A 19,985-nucleotide genomic window follows, 5' to 3' on the forward strand; every position below is an offset into this window, starting at 1 on the left:
TGTAAAGCCCCTTTCCCCCCATCCATCCATCTCATCCTAGGACGCCCCCTCATATTCACTCCTTCCACCTCCGCCTTCCACATTTCCTTTACTAATCTTTCTTCACTCATTCTTTCCATGTGTCCAAACCATCCTAATACTCTTTCATCAACCCTATCTCCCAGCTCCCTTTCCACCCCTGTTCTCCTCCTCACCTCCTCATTTCTTACTCTATCTAGCCTAGTAACCCCTATCATACTTCTCAGACATTTCATCTCAAACACATTCAAACTCCTTCTCTCTTCCTCTCATGTTCCATGTTTCTGGCCCGTACATTGCTGTTGGCACAATCACTTTTTCATATAACCTCCTCTTAGCATCCATTCCCAGATGTCTATTTCTCATTACACTTTTTAATCCACCAAGGCATTTACTCGCTTCTCTCAATCTATACTCTACCTCCACCTTCACTCCTCCCTTTCCTGCCACATTTGCACCCAAGTATCTGAAACTATCCACTTCCTCCAGTTTCTCACCCTTAATGCTCACTTCCAGCCTACTGTCACTCTCTCCCCTTGTGCATCTTATTACCTTACTTTTGCCCACATTTATCCTCAGCTTCCTTCTTTCACACACCTTGTCAAACTCTGACACTAACTTCCTTAATCCCTTATCTGATCCTGCTACAAGCACAGTGTTGTCAGCAAACAACAGCTGGCTTACCTCCCACTTTTCTCCATTTTCTTTAATCATCTCCAACCCCTGACCCACCACCTTTGCATTCACCTCTCGCACCACCCCATCCATGTAAAGATTGAACAGCCAGGGCGACATAACACACCCCTGACGAAGTCCCACCTTTACCTCAGACAATTCACTCTCTCCATTTCTGATTCTAACATAAGCTCTACTACTCTCGTAAAAACTCTTGACTGCTCTTAACAGCTTTCCTCCTATCCCATATATCTGCAATACCTCCCACGGTGTCTTCCAGTCTACCCTGTCTTAAGCCTTTTCCAAATCCTTAAAGGCCCAATATATGAGTACATTCTTACCATTTCCTAAAACTTTCTGACATATCTGTCTTACACAAAAGTCTGATCAACACAACCCCTACCTGTCTTAAACCCACACTGTTCCTCACCAATTACTCCCACTATTCCTTTCCTAATCCTCTCAATCAAAACCCTTCCATAAGCCTTCCTAACTACACTCAAAAAACTAATCTCTCTGAAACTACTACACTCACACTCCCCTTTTAGGGAGGAGGTTTTCTTGAATACATTTTCTGTTGAATAATACAGCATACTTGGTGTGAATGATCTTCTTATTAATGTTTTCAATCCTTCTCAGTATCTTTCTATCTGTAGGGGGAAGGGAGAACACTGCATTACCAAATGAATCCAGTGTAAATTTAGAAATAAAAACAAATACATAACTTACATTTCACCTATATTTGAGCCATCTTCTGGTAATTGTATTTCCAGAAACTCCAAACTGTGGTTATGTATGACGCAAAGTAAATCAATGGGAGAGGTGCTGAGGTGCCTTTTAGTTTCTCCCTGGCATGCTATGGGGTGCCCCATAGAGTTCCAAGGTTCCACACATTCTGTTGGATATTTATTTCTGGCTGATGATATCAGTACTGCTTCCATACATTTTAATTTTCTTTTAGTATTGTCCTTTGTCAGTACTATTGTGTTTTCATTCAGGTCCTCCTTTGATATTCTAGTTTAGTGTCCTTTTGTAATGTGGGATTTTATTGCCCCGTTTTGCCTATGGTATGTGAGTATGATAAATTGTGGGTTGTGTGGCCAACATTCTTAAGATTTGCAAGTTGTTCTTCTCCTTCAATGTCTACAAAAATGTCATCAGCATATCAAAAATACATACTTGGGCTCAGATCTATGGCATCAAGGACGGAATTCTCAATGTGGCACACATATGACTGGGCAAATAAGACACCTAGGTGCCCATGGTTACTTTTTTTTTTTTTTTTTTTAACATTCTGCCTGAGGGTCATCTGAGGGGTACTTTAATGCAAACTTGTAGCATTTTCTCAGTATATTAGAGTATATTGGCCATGCAACCCAAGCTTTATCACAAAGACTCACATGCCATAGCAAAACAGGGCAATAAAATCCCATATTACAAAAGTACATAAAACTAGCATTTCATGAGAGTACCTGAATAAAAAACACAACAGTATTGGTAAGGGACAATAATAGAAGAAAACTAAAATGCATGGAAGCAGTATTGATAACATATCATCAGCCAGAAAGACATAACCAACAGAATATTTGTGGAGCCCTAGAGCTACATTTATATATATATATATATATATATATATATATATATGTGTGTGTGTGTGTGTATGCAAGGTAGAATGTAACATATTGTAGCACCATATCTGTTAGTGTTTCTACCTATTTTATATGAAGTGATGGTATATATATGAAGACTGTGTTTAGATACAAAGGGAATTGAGTATGAGATGATTTGTGTATGAAATATCCAGTTATATTACAGTGTATTGTACAATAACAAAGAAATATCAATCTTATAATTATATTTTTATTTTAGGATGAGGGTAACTATCACCTTTTTTTTGAAGCACTACCTGTAGACCCCATATGTGTCATACGATAAAGAGAATCCAGTGTGACATCTGCGGCACAGCTATATCACGAGTCATCTTAGATATTGCATGATGACCCAGACTGGAGACAAGTCTTTCCAGTGTGATCTTTGTGATTCTGCTTTCTCACAAAGGGGCTGTCTCACACAGCATATGAGGACCCACACAGGAGAAAAGCCTTTCAAAAGTGACCTATGTAATTCTGCTTTTTCACAAAAGGGTAATCTCACACGGCATATGAGAACCCACACAGGAGAGAAGCCTTTCCAGTGTGACCTGTGCAATTCTGCTTTTTCACAAAAGAGTCATCTCAAAAATCATATGAGGACCCACACAGGAGAGAAGCCTTTCAAGTGTGACCTTTGTGATTCTGCTTTCTCAGAAAACAGTCATCTCAAAATTCATATCAGGACCCACACAGGAGAGAAGCCTTTCCAGTGTGCCCTGTGCAATTCCGCTTTTTCAGTAAAGAGTACTCTCAAAAGTCATATGAGGGCCCACACAGGAGAGAAGCCTTTCCAGTGTGAGATTTGTGATTCTCATTTCTCACAAAAGAGTCATCTCAAAATTCATATGAGGACCCACACAGGAGAGAAGCCTTTCCAGTGTGACATTTGTCATTCTCATTTCTCACAAAAGAGTCATCTCAAAAATCATATGAGAACCCACACAGGAGAGAAGCCTTTCCAGTGTGGCATTTGTGATTCTGCTTTCTCAAGAAAGGAATATCTCACACATCATTTAAGGACCCACACAGGAGAGAAACGTTTCCAGTGTGACCTTTGTGATTCTGCTTTCTCAAGAAAGGGTTATATCACACATCATTTAAGGACCCACACAGGAGAGAAGCTTTTCCAGTGTGACCTTTGTGATTCTGCTTTCTCAGAAAAGGGTACTCTCAAAAGTCATATGAGGACCCACACAGGAGAGAAGCCTTTCCAGTGTGACCTTTGTGATTCTGCTTTTTCAAAAAAGAGTTCTCTCAAAAGACACATGAGGACCCACACAGGAGAGAAGCCTTTCCAGTGTGACCTTTGTGATTCTGCTTTCTCAGAAAAGGGTACTCTCAAAAGTCATATGAGGACCCACACAGGAGAGAAGCCTTTCCAGTGTGACCTTTGTGATTCTGCTTTCTCAGAAAAGAGTCATCTCAAAATTCACATGAGGACCCACACAGGAGAGAAGCTTTTCCAGTGTGACCTTTGTGATTCTGCTTTCTCAGAAAAGGGTACTCTCAAAAGTCATATTAGGACCCACACAGGAGAGAAGCCTTTCCAGTGTGACCTTTGTGATTCTGCTTTCTCAGAAAAGAGCTCTCTCAAAAGACACATGAGGACCCACACAGGAGAGAAGCCTTTCCAGTGTGACCTTTGTGATTCTGCTTTCTCAGAAAAGAGTAATCTCAAAAATCACATGAGGACCCACACAGGAGAGAAGCCTTTCCAGTGTGAAATTTGTGATTCTGTTTTCTCAAGAAAGGGTTCTCTAGCAAAGCATACGAGGATCCATCTATGAGGAAAGCCCTTCCTGTGTGACCCGTGCAACAAGGCTTTCTTACAAAAGGATGCTCTCACACAGCATATGGATCCACCTAGCCTTTTCACTGTGACCTTTGTGATTGTGCTTTCTCAAGAAATGATTTTCTCCTCACAGAGCATATCCGGACCCACACTAGAGAGGAACCTTTCCAGTGGGACCTGTGCTATTCTGCTCTATAACAAAAAGTTATGGAAGTCTTGATATCTGAAGTCAGATATCAAGACTTCCATAACTTTTTGTATTTACAGTTTAATGTAGATAAAAAAAACATACTGACAGTATTCTATATAATTCCACCATCTACATCTTATCAAATTTGGCAAAAAACAGTTTTGTCTTCATTTCATTGCGTCGTCTGCTATTCGAAACATTCCGCCCGTGCGCTTCGGGAAAGGTTCGGGGAATTCCGCGTTCGTGACGTCACAGTTGCCAAACAAACAAATTTGTTATTCTGAATATCTAGACTTCGGAAAAGTGGTATGCGAGACGCAATTAAAAGTGAATTTTCTGAATAAATTCTTCTGTAATAGGTAAAAACTTTATTTGTATGCTTTTAAAAAGTACTTTTTCGAGCAAAACGATGATTTTTAGTGAATGGTATATCTGTTGATATCTGACCTTTAATGACTGCTTTACATTTTGAGACCATTTGTATGGTGTTCAGCAGTTACTCATCACCAGTACTTGTTCATTCAAATGAGATCAATCAAGAAGCATGTTGAACTTTTGCCCGCTCAAGTAACCCTGATGGTCTGACAACTGAATAATTCTATTTATTTAGTCTTATTTTATCTATTTTATTTTATTTTTGTGTGTGTATCAAATTTTATTATGTCAAATTCAAAGGATATGAAATACAAACAAACTGCTAGCTGCTAGTGAATGGATGGATGAAATATTGAAAACTGCTACATCCATTGACATGACAAATTCCCTGGTGATGAGGTACAAGAATGATCAATGATATCTATTTCAAATTGTTTTCACTTGGTTGTGAACATGCTTTTCTGGCAGATACTACTAGAATAACTGGCCAGTTTATCTATTTTATTATTATTATTTTTTTTTTTAAGTAAAAAAATCCAAAATGATATAAAATTTTACATAAATGGTGGTATTTACTCTTCTGAATGAACTGTTATGTTCTGTAATGTAGCAAAGTTGAGGAACATTGGAGTAACGTAGCATCCAGTGCAGACGGACTGTGAATGAGGTTTTAGTCCATTGAATCACATAAAAAACAAACTTGGAAACTGTTCAGGAGAACATCATTTACATATGCTTATGAGGTTGAAAAGCTACCAAATATATGGCAATTCAATAAATGTAGATATTGTGTGTAAAGAATGGGTGAATTCCAGACAAAAAAGACAAGAAATAAGTAGAGGCTAGAACTAAAAAATTTGAGAATTGGTAATGGAATTAAGTTTAAATGAAGGTAATCAGTCATCAATATATATCTTTTGTTTGTACTCCTTATCAGATAAATATGTATTAGATATTTTGTCATTGTTTTTACACACAAAAAAACATTGAAATACAAAATCAGTGTAACATAAGAAACAATAGAATATATATGCCTAATGATTTGTTTTATTTATGGAAAGCCAAATTTGAGAAGTATTTCAAATACATAATAAGATACTAAACTAGGTGGCAATCGGACAGTGCATGCCTCCACCAACGTAAGGGTCATAAAATTGAAAAAGTTCATATTGCCCACATGATAGCAATGGTCTTTTAGTATACAATCTATGCAGTTTGTAATCAATTTATAAATGCCAGGATCTGGAAAAGAATGCACAAACATCTGTATCTGCCTCACATCTTAATATCTTGTTTCTAGCCCTGAGACGCTCCAAAAAATTTAATCAAAATCCGCGTAAAGTTGCTAACAAATAAACAAATGTTGGCAAAAACAAAACTTCATTGGTGAAGATAACATAATACACTTTAGAATGGCGTGTTCAGTAATGTGATCCCTTCACAGAGTAAAGGATACAAGCAAGACCGAGAGAATACAGTGGGCAACAATGAGACTGGTTACAGTGTTTAGGTCACTAGTGGGGTCCCCACACAGAGTGAATGATATATGCAAGAGAACACAAGTGTTTAGGTCTCTCCTGGGGACAGATTGCATTAACAGAAGAGATCTGATCAAAGGTGGGAGGGCTTTAAGAGGTCATGGGAACAAATCAAGAAAGATCACATGTCTAAAGGATGCAGAAGTACGGGCAATAGCTTAGATGGGGATATAGCCGAAGCTGAAACAATACACGAGTCCAAATCTAAATGTGATAATTGGAAATCAAGGATATACATTGAATTAGAACTGTACATGAATTTGAGTCAATGCTAGAAAAATAGACAATATGAGGACCCAGTGAGTGTTGCTCCTTTCCTTAATATGACAATTAGGTGAACACACACACACACACACAAAAGGCATTTGGTAAGGTACCACACAAGAAACTAATAAGGAAAATAGAGTCAATAGGTGGCATCAGAGGAAAATTATTGGAATGGATGAAAAACTTCCTGACTGGGAGGAAAATGAGAGTAGTAATTAGAGATGAATTCTCAACTTGGGAAGAAATGATCATGTTTGCCATATACATAAATGACACGGATGAAGGAGTAGAGTGTTGTATGATTTTCTTTGCAGACGATGCAAAAATACTAAAGAAAGTAAGAACGGAGGAGGATTGCAACTCATTACAACAAGACTTGGACAAGATCTGGAAATGGACCCAAAAGTAGGAAGTGAAATTCAATATCAAGAAATGTAGTATAATGGAATTTAGAAAAAGAAAAAACATAATATCGAGAGATTATAAAATTGGTCAAGAAGAGGTAAAAAAAAAAAAAAGTAAATAAACTCGGAAAAAGACCTTGGAGTGATGACTAGCAAAGACATGACACCAGACAAACGTATTAATAAAATAGTCGGAGAAACCTACAATTTATTGAGGTCAATAAAAGTGGCATTTGTCTATTTGGATGAGGAAATGATAAAAAAAAAAACTACACTAATAAGACCAAAACTCGAGTACACAGCAACACTATGGACACCCAGTACCAAAAATATAAGAAAATAGAAAGAATACAAAGAGCAATAACAAAACTGGCCCCAACTTTTTCCAAAATGACATATAAACAAATACTGTCCAAATTAGAATTACCAACTCTAGAACAAAGAAGGGAAAGAGGAGACCTACTAACTATAGAATTATGAAAGGAATGGAAATCTTAGATAAGAATGATTTATTGAAATGGGACAATGGAAAAACAAGAGGACACGAAAAGAAACTCAAGGAAAAAAAGAAAAGAAAAAAATATTATTAGAGAAGATATCTGAAAAAGAATAGTTTCCCATACAGAGTGATAGATGCCTGGAATAAATTAAACAAAGAAACAGTGTGTGTGAACGCTATTCAAGATTTTAAGAAAAACTTGATGCTGAAAGATACAAAGACGGGTCACCACGAGCATAGCTCCCTTCCCGTATAATACAACTAAGTAAACACACACACACACACAAACATTTCGGTATTGCTGCGCTTCGGGTCGTTACTCTGACTCTCGTGGGCGGGGAGTTGGGGGGGTGTAAGGTCATAGCATTACCCATAGATCGGTCATACGAGCTCTGAGCTCTCTTCCGGGAGGGAAATAGCTGTCGATCAAGAGTCCAACACGTGATCCAAAGACTAAGGTGAATACACGCAAGCGCGCGTAAAATACAACTAGGTAAATACACACGCACACACACATGACGGTGTCGCAATGGTAGAGTTTCCGGCTGCCACTACCGCGATCCGGGTTCGAATCCCGCCCAGGCCTGAAATGATTTCAGTATCACTGCGCTGTGGGTCATTACTCCTACTTTCGTGGGCGGGGAGTTGGGTGTGTGTGTGTGTATGGTCACAGCATTACCCATAGATCGGTCATATACGAGCTTGATCTCTCTTTTGGGAGTGAAATAGCTGTTCATCACGAGTCCAACACGTGATCCAAGACCATGGTGAATCACATACACACATATCTAAAGAGCAACGGCAAAGATGGCACCAGCACTTTCTAAATTGACATGCGAACAAAGACTGTCCAAACTGGAACTACCAACACTGGAACAATGAAGAGAAAGAGGAGATCTGCTGGCCATTTACAGAATTATGAAAAGGATGGACGTCCTTGACAGAGAAAATTGATTAAAATGGGATAAAAGAAAAATAAGAGGCAATGAAAAGAAACTTAAAAATGATATTTATAGAAAAGATCTGAAAAAGAATAGTTTCCCATACAGAGTGGTAGATGTCTGGAACAAATTGGACGGAACAATAGTGTGTGCAAAAACTATACAAGAATTTAAGAACAAACTAGATGCTGAAAAATACAAAGACGGGTCACTACGAGCTCAGCTTTCTGTATAATAGAACTAGGCATATATATATATATATATATATATATATATATATATATATATTGTAATTATTGTTATGGAACTGCATTGTTTACCTTAAGTTACGGCGATTTCCCTCAAGGCTTGTTTAATTTCGATTCAGGAACCTTTCCAGAAACTGCGAACCACACTATCGTAATTTCAATTAAGATACTTCCCTCCCTCTTTATTTGATTAAACCTATGATGTAATTTTGGTTCATAAATTGGGAACTTTGAGAATTTGCTTAAAGTGTAAGTTGCCCCGTGGCTTCGAAGATTTTATGAATACGCAAGAGTCCCTACCGAACGACGACGCTGCTTTTCGTCAGCTGAACGAGAGATCACCTTCAGGTACCAGACGCTGCTCTCAAGAAACCTCGGCTTAGGACTTTTACGGTTCTTATCGGAAGCCATCAAGATTTCTCTTTAACTTCAGACCACCAATGTCTGAGAACAGAAACAAGTAAGTTCAATTCAATTCAATTCAATAAGTTTATTGTTGATGTACAACAAAGGAGAGAGTTGGGTCTTGCCAACTAACCCCTATACATTTTATGTTTAATTTGTTTGTTACAGTTTTATAAAAAAAAATAAATGTTTATATTATAATATCACAGTTGTATTTAACATTTGAAAGCAAACATTGGATGTTTTTTAACAATTTTAGTTAAGATATCATTATTTATGTAATAGCATATGAGCTCATTGAGGTTCCATTGTCCCTGTGGTCTAAATTCATCGATTTTTGGGCAATACTGTACATAATGTTGTAGTGAATGTCCTCCCGGCCTTGCACATAAAGTGCAGGGCTCAGGTTCAGCTTCCCTGTACACCTCCCAGTAATATTTATATCCAAGTCTGAGTCTCATAGTGACTAAATCCATTTGGGAACTATGTCTACCATATGGATATTCCTCTGTATTATTTAATACTGCCTTATAATGCCTGCTACTTACACTACCCTTCTCGCAACATTTATCTAGGTCTATATCCATGTTAGCAATAACATTTGTTCTTATTATTGACCTTATATGTTTATATGTGTATTCATTACCAGGAATATTGTTTTACATCTCTAATTGCATTTCGTGCAAGACTATCTGCTTTTTCATTATAATACAATCCTATATGGGATGGTACCCATACAAAATAAATATGTGTATTGTTTCTCTCCAGGTTATATATAATATTTAAACATTTGTTAACAACATCACAATCAGCTGGAGAGGAAGATACAAGTTCATATAATGCACTCTGACTATCGACAAAAAAGTATACATTTTTACCCATACTCGCAATAATATGTAAGCCTTCTAAGATAGCATATAGTTCAGTTCTGGTTGATGACAAATTATTTGGTAGTCTTTTTGAAATTTCATAATCTTGAAATTCTTCAGAGGAAGAATATTCCCTTATAAACACCCCACATCCTGTCTTGGTACCCTCAACTGACCCATCACAGTACACATGTACCACCTGTTTCCGTGGGTATTGTGACAATTTGTCAAGAAAATGTGCTTTTAATTCGTATTTATACCATTGTTCCTTTGGTTTACTTAGCTTTTCAATGTCAATTTTTACATTGTATGGATTCCAGGTGGTATAGTAGTTATTTTTTTTAGGGCATTATATTCGTTCATAATATCAAACTTTCTTAGAACCTTACATAATTTGCGAAGATATGGGTTGTTAGTTACATGATTATCATTATATAATGCTAATATATCTCTTTGGAGAGAGTTTGTACCATTACACACTATACGACATACAGTTCGACTCGTTATTTCTTCTATTCTTAAAATAATACTGGGTAATCTTAACTCTCTTCTTAATACCTCTATCTTAGTTGTTGTAGCACACCCTAAAATAATTCTCATTGCCTTATTTTGTACGACTTCTAAGCATTTAAGTTGTTGTGTATTGTATTGCACCAACACAAGTGAAGCATAATCTATGAGGGAACGTATCACATATATATAAAACATGCGAAGTATAGGTACACCAACACCTGACCCTCTCTTTGCTAAGACTTTGAGAGGGGCTAGTCTAGATACACACATATTTTTAACATATTCGATACAATAATTAGCATTTCTATAACCTAATTGTACACCCAAATATTTGTAGTTAAGGACACGCTCAATTTTTTCACCATTTACAGTAGGTTTCCTACACTTTTTCTGTTTAGCTTGAAATTTAGTTTTGTTTTCATTTATGACAAGTCCCATGTATGTACATAGTTGTTCAAGTTCATTCACAGCCTTGCTAAGTGTTTTAGGTGTATCACATTGTATTAGTATGTCATCAGCATATATGATGACTTTGGTACCCTGTGTAAATTCATATCTAGCAATTTTATCCATTAGTATATTTTATAGCATAGGACTTAGAACTCCACCTTGGGGGGTACCTAACTCGAATGTTTCTTCTTCTGATAGTGTTCCCTGTAACCAAACCTTACCTTTTCTATTATACAAATAGTCTTGTATCCATCCTAATAACTTTCCTTTGACTCCCTTCAATACAAGTTCCTCTAGTATAACTTCTTTATTAGCTCTATCAAAGGCACCTTTCAAATCTACATATACTTGACAAGAAGCATTGGTATTAGCTAAGCAATGAACAAAGCAGTCGCTAGTAGCACGTCCCTTCATGAAACCATATAAATTTTCAGACATTTTATCACCCACTTTATAGATTAACCTACGTAAGACAATTCTTTCCATCATTTTGCACAAGCAGCTGGTAAGTGAGATTGGTCGAAATTTCCCATCACTCTTAGGTACAGGTATAATTATGGCTGATTTCCATGCTGGGGGTAACGTACTATTTCTGTAAGACACAAAACATATCTAGTATGGGATTTTCCCCGTCAATATTCAGTAATGCATTTATAATATTATATGTAAGTCCATCCTCACCAGGGGCTGTTGATTTACCACTTTTGACAGCATATAATAGTTCATCTATTGATATAGGTACACAAGTGTCATCATCCAACTTAACATTATGATTTACTAATTGTAACCTTTGTAACCTATTCTCTGCCAGAGCCATTTTATGTCCAAGAGGCAGACCAGACAAAGCAGAAGCAGAACTCCATTGTTTAATGAGATCTTTGACCTTTTTTGCAGGATTTGAGTCACTGGTTACTGAAGTTTTCTTACCTTTGATCTTATTAACGTGATACCAAACTTCCTGTATTGATTTGGTGTTACGAATTTTATTTAGAAACTCATCCCAATACTTCTTCCTCATGTCTCTCTTTAGCTCAGACAAATGTTTAGCAACTGTTCCCATAGCTCTCTTGACATCATGATCATTTGGCTGTGCTTGCCATCTACTCTGTAAGGCTGCTATTGTATCCTGACAATTTAATATAACAGGGTCATGTGCATATGATCTCTTTTGATTACGAGTGTGCTTCTGCCTAGTCTTGTTGTTGTCTACATATTCATTAATTACTTTAAGTAATCCCTGATAAATATCATTGGCATCTTGTAAATTAATATTGTTATTACTGTACCATTTCTTAACATTGATCAGGAGCCCAGGAAATTTACTTGAGGGGATGCTTAACCTTTTTCTGTGTACTATGTTGGTTGTGGAGAGGGGGATATATGTCTTAAGGGCAAAGTGGTCACTGAGAAGAGATGATACAACATTAGTTTCACACGTACAAAATGGCATATTAAATAAGGCAACATAATCTAGTCTTCCTCCCTGAACATGTGTAGGGACTTTGGCACCAGTAATTTGTACATTATTATTAGCTTTAAGAAAGGTTACCCACCTTACGCCATTAGTATTAGAAGTCTTAAAACTACCTAGGTCTACATGTCTAGCATTAAGATCACCCAAGAGAATTGTACTTTCTTCTAATATGTGCGGAGGTAAATTATCAATGTACAGGGCACCAGAATGAACATGCATATTAGTGATATAGTTATTTGATAAATGTAGACAGTGATATATTCTATTCCCCCATTGACTCCTTTCTCCACCAAGGTAACTGGAAGTCCAGACTTAACATAAGTAACCATACCTCTACTGCTTCCATCATCACAACTAAGAATATGTTGATAATATCCTCTGAGTTCATACACCTCTGGTCCAGTTTCCTGTACAGCTATGAAGTCAGGGCTCTGTTGAAGAATATATGCATGTATATCAGTTACCCTATCTCTTAGTCCATTAACATTCCATGTCAATAAATGGAAAATTTTGTTATTCATTGTAGGGTTTTGCATCATTTTGGTGGGGGCCACTGTTTATTGTTCTGGCTAGCTAAGACTTCTCTTCTGAAGGCTTCAAGTTTCTCTAGAATTAGTTCTATATTCCTAGATAGCTGTTCATAATTTTCGTGTCTCTCCTTATCTCTCTTTTTCAAAATTTCAAGTTTTTCCATGATAGATTCCATATTCTTTGCTTGTTGACAGTTAGCCTTCTGTATTTCTTGATGCACAGTTTCCTTTACTTCTTGATGAACTTTCTGAATGCCTTGATACACAGTTTCCTGTAATTCATGATGTACTTTCTGAATGTCTTGTTGCACAAATTCCTGTACTTCCTGTTGGACTTTTTGTATGTTTTGATGCACTAATTCCTGCACTTCTTTAAATTTAGAGTCTGTGTATTCTTTCATCTTTCTCTCAAGCCTTACTCTATCTGCTCTTAATTCTTCTATACTTTCATTTAACAATGTATTAAGTCTGTCCACTGCTATACTTAGTCGTTCCTGCTCTTTAGCCACTATATTTACTTTATTTGACTGAGTAACGGATAGTGACCTCACCTTAGTTGTAGAATTAGTTGTTGCTTTCTCCTGTTGCAAAGGTGGAAATTCTTCCTGCATTGCTGTGACGTTCCAAGCAGTTCTTGTAGGTGGAGGACCAGTTTGGTATACAGTAGTGGGTATACTTGGTATACTTGGTGGTAGAGTCTTGTAGCGTGGTTTTTTAGGGCATACTGGAGAACTTGCATTGTGTTGACCTCCACAGTTGCAGCATTTCGGTGGTACAGCTACTTTTTGTTGAATCTTTTCCCAGCACTCCTCTGAGAGATGTCCCCCAGCACAGTATCTGCATCGCACATATGTAGTTCGACATCGCCAACTTTTGTGTCCCCATTTGCTACACTTTTGACACAGGTCTGGCTCTGGAACATAGGGAGCAACTCTCTTCCTTCCAACACCGATGATGTGAGTTTCTGTGTCAATAGGTCCTGATACTGCTCCTAGGAGTTGTGGCCTTGGATTTTTCCCAACCATCCGTCGTTTTAGCCACTGGAATCCTGGTGGACACTGTAATAAATTGACATTTATATAAGTAGGTACGTCAAAAATGACCACAGTACGTTGTAAGCCAGTTATAGGTTTCATTACTTGTCCCTGGAAGCCATCTGTTATCATGGTGTTATATTGCTGACCATTGATTAATGTGATATATGGTGCATTCCTCCCTTCCTTAAAGAGTGGCCTACAGTCAGGGTGTTGTTTTAATAGTGCCATATACCAGGTTATATTTGTTTTCCAGAGAGAGGTTACATTTTTCTGGAAATGTTATCATAAGTCTTTCCTTACCAGTGGACGTGGTGATGTCCCCGACTATATCTTGATTCACATCAGCTGCTTTAGTGTCTGCGGTGTTATTTTCTTCAATTATCAAGTCCTGGTCCATGCCGGCTGCTTCTATTGCAGTCATTAAGGGATCTTTCGTGGTGGCAGATTTAGCTTGGTCTTCAGTCTTTCCACTAACCTTCAATCTCTTGGCACGGGAACCGGCATTGTTGACACTGTCGTTCAAGTTTTCAGCTATCTCGGTCCAGCCCTTCACTTCTCCTACTCCCTGTGTTGACGTCTCTCCCATACTACTTCCTTCACAGTTTTCATTATTCCGACTCTGTGGCAGAGTCATATCCATGTTGTTAACTTCCTGGGAGGATTCAATAGTAGCATAGGTGTGATCTAAGGAGCTCCTTTTCTTCCCAAATTTCGTGGTCATATAACTCAAAAAGATTATCTGGAGTTATGATCGGAACAACCTTTCTCCGTTCTCAGACTTTCCCGTGTGCAACTTTAAACCATAAATACGACAATGTGTGTGTGTGTGTATATATATATATATATATTATATATATATATATATATATATATATGTTTTTATCATTTGACAATTTTTGGAAATAGACTCATCCACTGGGATTCGAACCCTTGCCTAGACGGCTTACGTCTTATAATGCAAAGACCTTACTGACCATGCTATCTCGACCCTACAAAACGAAACGACTTGACCGTGAACCAAGTCGTTTCGTTTTGTAGGGTCGAGATAGCATGGTCAGTAAGATCTTTGCATTATAAGACGTAAGCCGCCTAGGCAAGGGTTCGAATCCCAGTGGATGAGTCTATTTCCATATATATATATATATATGTGTGTGTGTGTGTGTGTGTGTGTGTGTGTGTGTGTGTGTGTGTGTGTGTGTGTGTGTGTGTGTGTGTGTGTGTGTGTATGAGAGAGGGATAGGTGGGGAAGGGTAATTGAAGATGGACTTTTAGAATACGTCCTGACGTGTCGGTCACTATGACCTTCTTCAGAGGACTTGCTATATTACATCATGATCACAGATTTTATACTTTCAGTGGGAAGAACTCGTCAAGCTTCGAGTTGTCAGGTCTTTTCCAGAGCGTTAGTTATTAGGAGACTAGCTGCTTTGGAAAGGCATATAAATCCTTCTCTATCGTTGTTGTTTAGTTGGATATTTATATGTGCAGCTTCCACCGTCTTTCTTATTTTCGTCTGTAGTCCCTTATGTAAGATCTCAAATTTGTTCCAATCAGTCGAGATCTTACACAAGGGACTATATTACTATATTATTTGTTAACACAATTTACATAGTATTTATTGATTGAGACCATTTGGATATAGAATAATTACATACGATAAAAACACGTGTGTAGAAGTAAAATAGAAACAGAAATGTAGAATAGAAATAGAAATACATAAATGCGCATACAAATGATGTAGAAATATGAGATGCAAATAGAAATACATGAAAATATATAAAATAAATATCAGAAAATAGAAAATTAGAATATGAGATAAAATCTAATATATGAATTATGAAATATAAATCACATGAAAATCTAATACCCAAAACACAGAATAGAAACTAGAAATAGGAAAAGAGAAAATATATAGAAAATCTACACCTACGCCTTTGTATCATGTGTGTTTACATTTGACGCCATAGACCGACAAGCCTGGAGTTACGCTCTTTCAGCCATTTGTAGAGCTTGTTTTCGTGGCTTTGCTTCGTACAGGGCAAACAAGTGTGCTCTCTTCTTGAATTCGTAAGAGCAATCATATAGTGGTAAGGTAATTGAATGCATGAGTTGAGTGTTCGCATTTGGCACTTGCTACAATTCAGTTCCCGTTTCGCATTGTTGTGTTTGGCTTTCTGAGCAATGGATGTGTGGGTATTTGTCACGATGTGTACCATTCTCACTGCTGCAACTACTTAGTAACTTATGTTATCGGCAAGCTCATATCATTGCATTCCGAACTCCATATGTAAGTACCGCAATTTAATAGTGACCCTAGTATGCAATATATGTATATATATATATATATATATATATATATATATATATATATAGATAGATAGATAGATAGATAGATAGGTAGGTAGGTAGAAAGGCAGATAAATGAGTAAATATCTGTATGTTTACCAAGGGTATAGGTTAGGTAAGCTCTGATGAGGTCTCGCAGCTGCAATTCTTACCTCCTGTTATTAGCTAGTTCTTGTCATTAAGTATTTTGAATACTATACATATAAGTATTGCAAATTAGTATTAATGTTGGTAATGATGTAAAAAAAAAAAACGACATAGAAGATCTTTATAATCAACATTTGTATCCTCCTGTATGCTTTCATTACATTGTTATTGGAGGATGGGGTTCATCTTGCCTTCGTTGGTATGAAAATCAAGAATTCACGAAGTTCATTCTGAATTCACTGTGCCCTGAATATGATATTCTAGTGAGTAAATACTTTCTTGATATTCACTGCGCAAATCTATGCTATATCATTTACAATTCATTGAATTATAGTATGAGAGGTTATACCTTCCCATGTGTAATCTTATATAGATACTGCAAGCAGGTTTTATGACCTACTGTATATGTCCAGATCGCTTCCAGCTTGGGTAGGTCAGGTCTCTCATTTATGTCCTCTGTGTCCTCCTCCCCCAGTTGACATCGACTACGTGTCTCCATTAAAACTTTCCTCAAAATTATATCTAGTCTCCCGATTTGCCCACAATTGTACTACAGTAGAATCCTATTTGAACGAGTCCCTATTTTGCGGAAGCCAGATTTTACGGAAGTTTACAATAATCAGGTGAATATTCTGGAAAGCTCAAATTAGTGAGCATAATTCTGTTAAACCAAGCATATTCCATTATTTGCAGTCATTCCCCATTAACTGTGGGGTTAACACTCTAAGACTGGCCACAATGAGTAAGAATCGCCCATAAAGAGAGAATGCCCAAAAATATTAATTTTTGTAGTCTAAGCCTTAAAATTTCTGTCCTACACTCTTTAAACACATTGTAAAAACATTCAAACACAAAAGAAAACTTGCAAGTATAAGAATGTACAGTATAGAGAACATATGTACATAAATATACATACATACATATACCAAAGGTTTTCTCCCCCTTACACGGGGGGGAGGGGGTAACCAAAAAGAAAAAGGCCTAGAAATCACTCCCACCCATTTCATTTCCCATATATTCCACTCCCCTCCACCCTCCTCCTTCCCTCCTATCTTGCCACCTCCTGGATGAGGGGTCATCCGTGCATCCTGTCCACTGCCCTGGGTCAGAAGCAGTGTCGCAAGACACAGCACATCCACAGCAAGGCCGCTTCATAAATTCGGTGACCGCCCCTCTCCGTCCCCCCGTGCAGAAAAGGAGAAGACAGGGAGAAATCCCTTTGGGCTGCGTCAATTTTTTTCTCATACATACTTTCTCACCCCCCATCCCCAACCCATTCCTCCTCATGCATCACAGCCTCATCTATACACAACCCTTCTCCATCCACCCCTATCTTCTGTCCTCTCCCGTCCTTCCTCTACAGACATTCCTCTCTTTTGTAAAGCCCCTTTCACCCCATCCATCCATCTCATCCTAGGACGCCCCCTCATATTCACTCCTTCCACCTCCGCCTTCCACACTTCTTTTACTAATCTTTCTTTACTCATTCTTTCCATGTGTCCAAACCATCCTAATACTCTTTCATCAACCCTATCTCCCAACTCCCTTTCCACCCCTGTTCTCCTCCTCACCTCCTCATTTCTCACTCTATTTAGCCTAGTAACCCCTATCATACCTCTCGGACATTTCATCTCAAACACATTCAAACTCCTCTCTTCCTCTCTCATGTTCCATGTTTCTGCCCCGTACATTGCTGTTGGCACAATCACTCCTTCATATAACCTCCTCTTAGCATCCATTCCCAGATATCTATTTCTCATTACACTTTTTAATCCACCGAGGCATTTACTCGCTTCTCTCAATCTACATTCTACCTACACCCCCACACCTCCCTTTCCTGTCACATTCGCACCCAAGTATCTGAAACTATCCACTTCCTCCAGTTTCTCACCCTTAATGCTCACTTCCAGCCTACTGTCATTCTCTCCCCTTGTACATTTCATCACCTTACTTTTGCCCACATTTATCTTCAGCTTCCTTCTTTCACACAGCTTGTCAAACTCTGACACTAACTTCCTCAATCCCTCCTCTGATCCTGCTACAAGCGCAGTGTCATCAGCAAACAACAGCTGGCTCACCTCCCACTTTTCTCCATTTTCTTTAATCATCTCCAACCCCTGACCCACCACCCTTGCATTCACCTCTTGCACCACCCCATCCATGTAAAGATTAAACAGCCAGGGCGACATAACACACCCCTGATGAAGTCCCACCTTTACCTCAAACAATTCACTCTCTCCATTTCTAATTCTAACATAAGCTCTACCACTCTCATAAAAACTCTTGACTGCTCTTAACAGCTTTCCTCCTATCCCATATATCTGCAATACCTCCCACGGTGTCTTCCAGTCTACCCTGTCATAAGCTTTTTCCAAATCCTTAAAGGCCCAATATATACAATATATACATTCTTACCATTTCCTAAAACTTTCTGACATATCTGTATTACACAAAAGTCTGATCCACACAACCCCTACCTGTGTTAAACCCACAGACACTGTTCCTCACCAATTACTCCCACTATTCCTTTCCTAATCCTCTCAATCAAAACCCTTCCATAAGCCTTCCTAACTACAGTCAACAAACTGATCTCTCTGAAACTACTACACTCACACTGTCCCCTTTTAGGGAGCAGGTTTTCTTGAATACATTTTCTGTTGAATGATACAGCATACTTGGTGTTAATGATCTTCTTATTAATGTTTTCAATCCTTCTCAGTATCTTTCTATCTGTAGGGGGAAGGGAAAACACTGCATTACCAAATGAATCCAGTGTAAATTTAGAAATAAAAACAAATACAGAACTTACATTTCACCTATATTTGAGCCATCTTCTGGTAATTGTATTTCCAGAAACTCCAAACTGTGGTTATGTATGACGCAAAGTGAATCAATGGGAGAGGTGCTGAGGTGCCTTTTAGTTTCTCCCTGGCATGCTGTGGGGTGCCCCATATAGTTCCAAGGTTCCACGCATTCTGTTGGATATTTATTTCTGGCTGATGACATCAGTACTGCTTCCATACATTTTCATTTTCTTTTAGTATTGTCCTTTGCCAGTACTATTGTGTTTTCATTCAGGTCCTCCTTTGATATTCTAGTTTAGTGTCCTTTTGTAATGTGCGATTTTATTGCCCCATTTTGCCTATGGTATGTAAGAATGATCAATTTTATATTGTGTGGCCAACATTCTTAAGATTTGCAAGTTGTTCTTCTCCTTCAATGTCTACTAAAATATCATCAACATATCAAAAATACATACTTGGGCTCAGATCTATGGCATCAAGGACGGAATTCTCAATGTGGCACATATATGACTGGGCAAATAAGACACCTAGGTGCCCATGGTTCATCTGAAGGGTACTTTTATGGAAACTTGTAGCATTTTCTCAGTATATTAGAGTATATTGGCCATGCAACCCAAACTTTATCACAAAGACTCACATGCCATAGCAAAACAGGGCAATAAAGTCCCATATTACAAAAGTACATAAAACTAGCATTTCATGAGAGTGCCTGAATAAAAAACACAACAGTATTGGTAAAGGACAATAATAGAAGAAAACTAAAATGCATGGAAGCAGTATTGATAAGATATCATCAGGCAGAAAGAAATAT

At 37.9% G+C, this 19,985-nt stretch overlaps 2 protein-coding genes across 5 annotated transcripts in view; one reads left to right on the forward strand and one right to left on the reverse strand.

The window, feature by feature from the left end:
- Positions 1-6,406, forward strand: part of LOC143031168 (uncharacterized) — an 8,285-nt gene extending 1,879 nt beyond the window's left edge. For 3 of the 4 annotated variants that reach the window (XM_076194689.1, XM_076194691.1, XM_076194690.1), the window contains exon 2: positions 2,563-6,406. In XM_076194689.1, the coding sequence (XP_076050804.1) occupies positions 2,687-4,132 (1,446 nt within the window). In that variant the 5' untranslated portion in view covers positions 2,563-2,686 and the 3' untranslated portion in view covers positions 4,133-6,406. The remainder of the gene's footprint in view (positions 1-2,562) is intronic. The other variant, XM_076194692.1, reaches the window with a different exon arrangement.
- A 6,164-nt stretch (positions 6,407-12,570) lies between these two features.
- On the reverse strand, positions 12,571-13,919 carry LOC143031169 (uncharacterized; the record flags this gene model as incomplete). Its single annotated transcript, XM_076194694.1, is given in 1 exon segment — positions 12,571-13,919. A coding segment is annotated over 1 exon segment (1,074 nt), but the record flags the coding sequence as incomplete, so codon positions are not given.
- Between the last annotated feature and the right edge of the window lie 6,066 nt (positions 13,920-19,985).

Source organism: Oratosquilla oratoria, chromosome 12, assembly GCF_046742065.1.
Source record: "Oratosquilla oratoria isolate Oo_2021 chromosome 12, ASM4674206v1, whole genome shotgun sequence".
NCBI lineage: Eukaryota > Metazoa > Arthropoda > Malacostraca > Stomatopoda > Squillidae > Oratosquilla > Oratosquilla oratoria.